General features: G+C 43.5%; 1 protein-coding gene across 1 annotated transcript; it reads right to left on the bottom strand.

Annotated features, from left to right (window-relative positions):
• Window positions 1-321: 321 nt before the first annotated feature.
• Window positions 322-1,332, bottom strand: LOC122205086 (olfactory receptor 1J4-like). Its single transcript, XM_042913148.1, has one exon. The coding sequence runs from the start codon at window positions 1,330-1,332 to the stop codon at window positions 322-324; it is 1,011 nt and encodes a 336-aa protein (XP_042769082.1).
• Between the last annotated feature and the right edge of the window lie 2,536 nt (window positions 1,333-3,868).

Raw genomic sequence — 3,868 nt, 5'->3', positions numbered from 1 at the left:
CTTGGTTCTCCCTCACATGGCCCCCATCTTCACACACCCTAGCTTGGACTATTTCACATGGTGGTCTCAAGGTTCCAAGAGGAGAAGGAACAGAGTCTACATAGGCTTGGAAATCTCACACCACTTTCACTGAATCTATTAGTCAAAGTCAGTCAGAAGTCCTGTCCCGATTCAGTGGGTAAGGAAACAAACCACATTTATAAGAGGGGCAGTGAAGTAATTTGGCCGTTTTTGCTATCTACAACAGTCACCTACACAATTTTTCAAGGAGGTGTCTCTAGAAACATCACTAGGAAAATTAAGAATATGAGTGAGTAACTGTTACTTAGAAAAAATAATTTTCCTCCTATAAAGTATCCCCAGAGCCAGTTTCATGTCCCTGTTCCTCAGGCTATAGATAAAGGGGTTTAACATGGGTGTCACCACTGTGTATATAACTGAAGCAATTATATCTTTGACTTTGGAATTGTTTGATGAAGGAATGAAGTAAATCATTGCAAGAGTCCCATAGTACAAAAACACCACAAGGAGGTGGGAGCCACAGGTGGACAAGCCTTTGCAGATCCTCTTGATGGAGGGAACCCCTAGGATGGTGGCCCCAATGCGAATATAAGAGCCCAAAATAGCACACAATGGCAGGAAGGCAAACACTCCCCCCTCGGTGAAGATAACTAGCTCATTGAGGGAGGTGTCTGAACAGATCAACTTCAAAAGGGCAGTGAGATCACAAAAGAAATGAGGAATGGTATTGTCAGCACAGAAGGACAGGCGGGACAGAAGGAGAGTATGCAATAGGGCATGGGCACACGAGAAGAACCAGGATCCAGCCACCAGTAAGATACACAGCTCCTCCCTCATGACAGTGGTGTAGTGGAGTGGTTGACAGATGGCCACATACCTGTCATATGCCATCACTGCAAGAAGGAAATTGTCAAGACAGACAAAAAATATGAAAAAATACATCTGGGAAATGCATGCCACATAGGGGATGGATAAGTGCTGAGTCTGCATGTTCATCAGCATCTTTGGGACGGTGACAGATGAGAAAGAGATATCAGAGAAGGCCAAGTGGCTGAGGAAGAAGTACATGGGCGTGTGGAGGCGAGAGTCCAGCCTGATGAGCAGGATGATGAGCAGGTTCCCCAGCACCGTGGTCAGGTACATGCCCAGGAACAGGGCGAAGAACATGCCCTGCTGCTCTGGCCGTATGGGGAGCCCCAGGAGTAGGAACTCGGACATGCTGCTCTGGTTCTTAGGCCTCATGTTGTTCTTATCTCTGCTGGGGATGGAAGGAGTAGGAAGTGTCAGGGACTGAGATATGGCGTTTATCATCACTATGTGTACATTACAGCCACATGCTGTTTCTCCTGGAAACTGTATCAAAATTCAGACACACCACACATTTTGCTGTCTGAGTCTTCCATCTGCCCCATTGTGGTCACAGAGTACATCGGATTTCCAACAGCAAACAAGGTTTCCTTCAAAGGAGGTCAGCCTAAATTTCTTTACTTACTTGACCATGTTCCAGATACTTTCTTGGCACTGAGAATAAAACAGAAAATAAAATATGCAATCCTCTTCCTCCTTAGAGCTCACAATTATTGAGCACAATATAGAGTACTGATCAGGAGCTAGGGTTCTGTAGCTAAAAATCTTTAATTGGACTCCAACCTCAATAATTTACTCCCTGAATGACCCTGGGGACTTTCTCTTTGTCACCATAATCAGAGATCCTACTCTTCAGCATTCTGTTGTTCCTGCCCTTCATTCATTTGGCAGAATATTCTAGTCCATGTTTGGAATTGTTTCAGGGCTTCAAAATTACCCCAGCCACCTGCTTGATTACCTACTTATACTCATACATATGATGACCCTATATTATCTAATCCAAGCCAGCATGCTTTAAGAGTGAAAAGAGGGGCACCTGGCTGGCTCAGTCAGTTGAACATCCAACTCTTGATTTCGGCTTAGGTCAGGATCCCAGGGTCATGGGATCAAGCCCTACGTCGGGATCTGCACTGAGCATGCAGCCTGCTTAAGATTTCTCTCTCTCTCCCTCTGCCCAGGAACTCTCCCTTTCCCTCTAAAAATAATTTTTAGAAAAGATTGAGGAGAGAAGTTATATAATAATTATACCAGAACAATAGGTCTACACCAAGATTTTCCTAGGCAAGCCAGAATGTATGGTCACCTACTTACACCACACTTTACAATTTTCAAAGGTCTTTCACATGCACTTAATTACATTAATTAGTAAACATTTATTGAGTGCCTGTAAAACAGAAATTCCAGCAGTTAATTCTTTCATCTTACTATAGTGGAAACAGGTGTGAAGTCACATACTCCATGGCATGTAGTGGTTGATAGACTCTGATATAAAGCATAGAGATTCTGATAGTCTTTACACTAAAAGCCAGGCTCCCTTGCTGGGAATTAAATCAGACTTAGAGGCCACATACAGAAGCCCTACGATGGAACCCAGTGAGACAGCATCATTCTAATGATAGGGATCTGATAGAAGAGTCTCTTCAAAGAACACAGATGAGCTCAGCCATTTCTGAGCTCATCTCAGTCAGTGGGACCAGATGGAGAGCAGTGACTTAAACCTTCTGCTGATACATGGCTGCCCAGTGACATTCATTGGATAAAACTTCTCTTTGGAATTCAAGCATTTTGGGGGTGAAATCCAAAAGTTTTGTGTCAAGTAGAATCTTCACCTTCAATGATTGGACCAGGAAGATAGAACCCTGATGCAAGCCACCCCTGTGTGAAAGAAACAGCTGGATACATGCCTCAGGAAGGAGGAAGGGAAGCTGTCTGCTGGAGTTTGAAAGAGACTGTTTGGATGTTTCCCCTGCCTTTGCACAAAATACTCTGAACAGTCAAGAAATGACTAGCAAGTTTAAAATCTCATGCATTTAGGGAATAATCATGATGCTAGCACCCATTTAGTGCATGCTTATCACATGCCACATACTGGGTGGAATAATCCTATCACTTTACAGTTCATCCTTCTTAGCCTCACAGAGGTTGAGCCCACAGTCCAAAATGAAGTGTCAAAATAAGAATTTGAAATAAAATGTGTGTGACACCAGAGCCTAAGCACTTAACCACTACCATGTTCTCAAGAGTAGAAATATGGTTGGGGCACCTGGAGGCTCAGTCGGTTGGGCAGCCGACTTTGGCTCAGGCCATGGTCTCACATCTTGTGTCATGATCTTGTGGTTTGTGGGTTCAAGCCCTGAGTTGGTCTCTGTGCTGACAGCTCAGAGCCTGGAGCCTGCTTCAGATTCTGTGTCTCTCTCTCTGCCCCTCCACCACTCATGCTCTCTCTCTCTCTCAAAAAAAAAAAATAGGTAAACATTGAAACAAAATTTTTCAAAGAGTAGAAATATGGCATTTTGGAAGACCAATGAAGAAAAGTGCCCTCAGTGCACTGTGGGGTCTTCAAATCACATGGACAAATGGCTTACAACCTGGCTTGAGAATGACTCTTCTTGGAGCTGGATGTCTCTGTCTGAAATAAAAGGAGATAAGACATAAGAGGAGAATGTAGCTATCAGACTGTTTATCCAACACATACACATAGACACACACATCATACACAAACACACCCATGCACATACACACACCCATGGACATACACACAAAACTATGCACACACACACATGTTGCCTTATCATGGTTTTAGTTCTCTCCCTTCTATACCCATTCTTGGTTAAAATACAGTGTGAGTGTTTTATACATAAAAACACACATGTAGTCACACACACATGCACACCATCACAGACCTCAGATCTATATGCATTCTCTTCACGACATAAACTCATTCTAGGTAAAACACATTCAGGGTTTGTGTTGCTTTTAC

This window comes from Panthera leo, chromosome D4, assembly GCF_018350215.1.
Source record: "Panthera leo isolate Ple1 chromosome D4, P.leo_Ple1_pat1.1, whole genome shotgun sequence".
Classification (NCBI taxonomy): domain Eukaryota; kingdom Metazoa; phylum Chordata; class Mammalia; order Carnivora; family Felidae; genus Panthera; species Panthera leo.
The sequence above is the reverse complement of the archived record's forward strand: the minus strand, read 5'-3'. Positions and strand labels throughout refer to the sequence as shown.

What these genes read in the sequence shown, in the direction of transcription:
- LOC122205086 (XM_042913148.1), bottom strand. Translation starts at nt 1,332, where the DNA reads ATGATAAACGCCATATCTCAGTCCCTGACACTTCCTACTCCTTCCATC.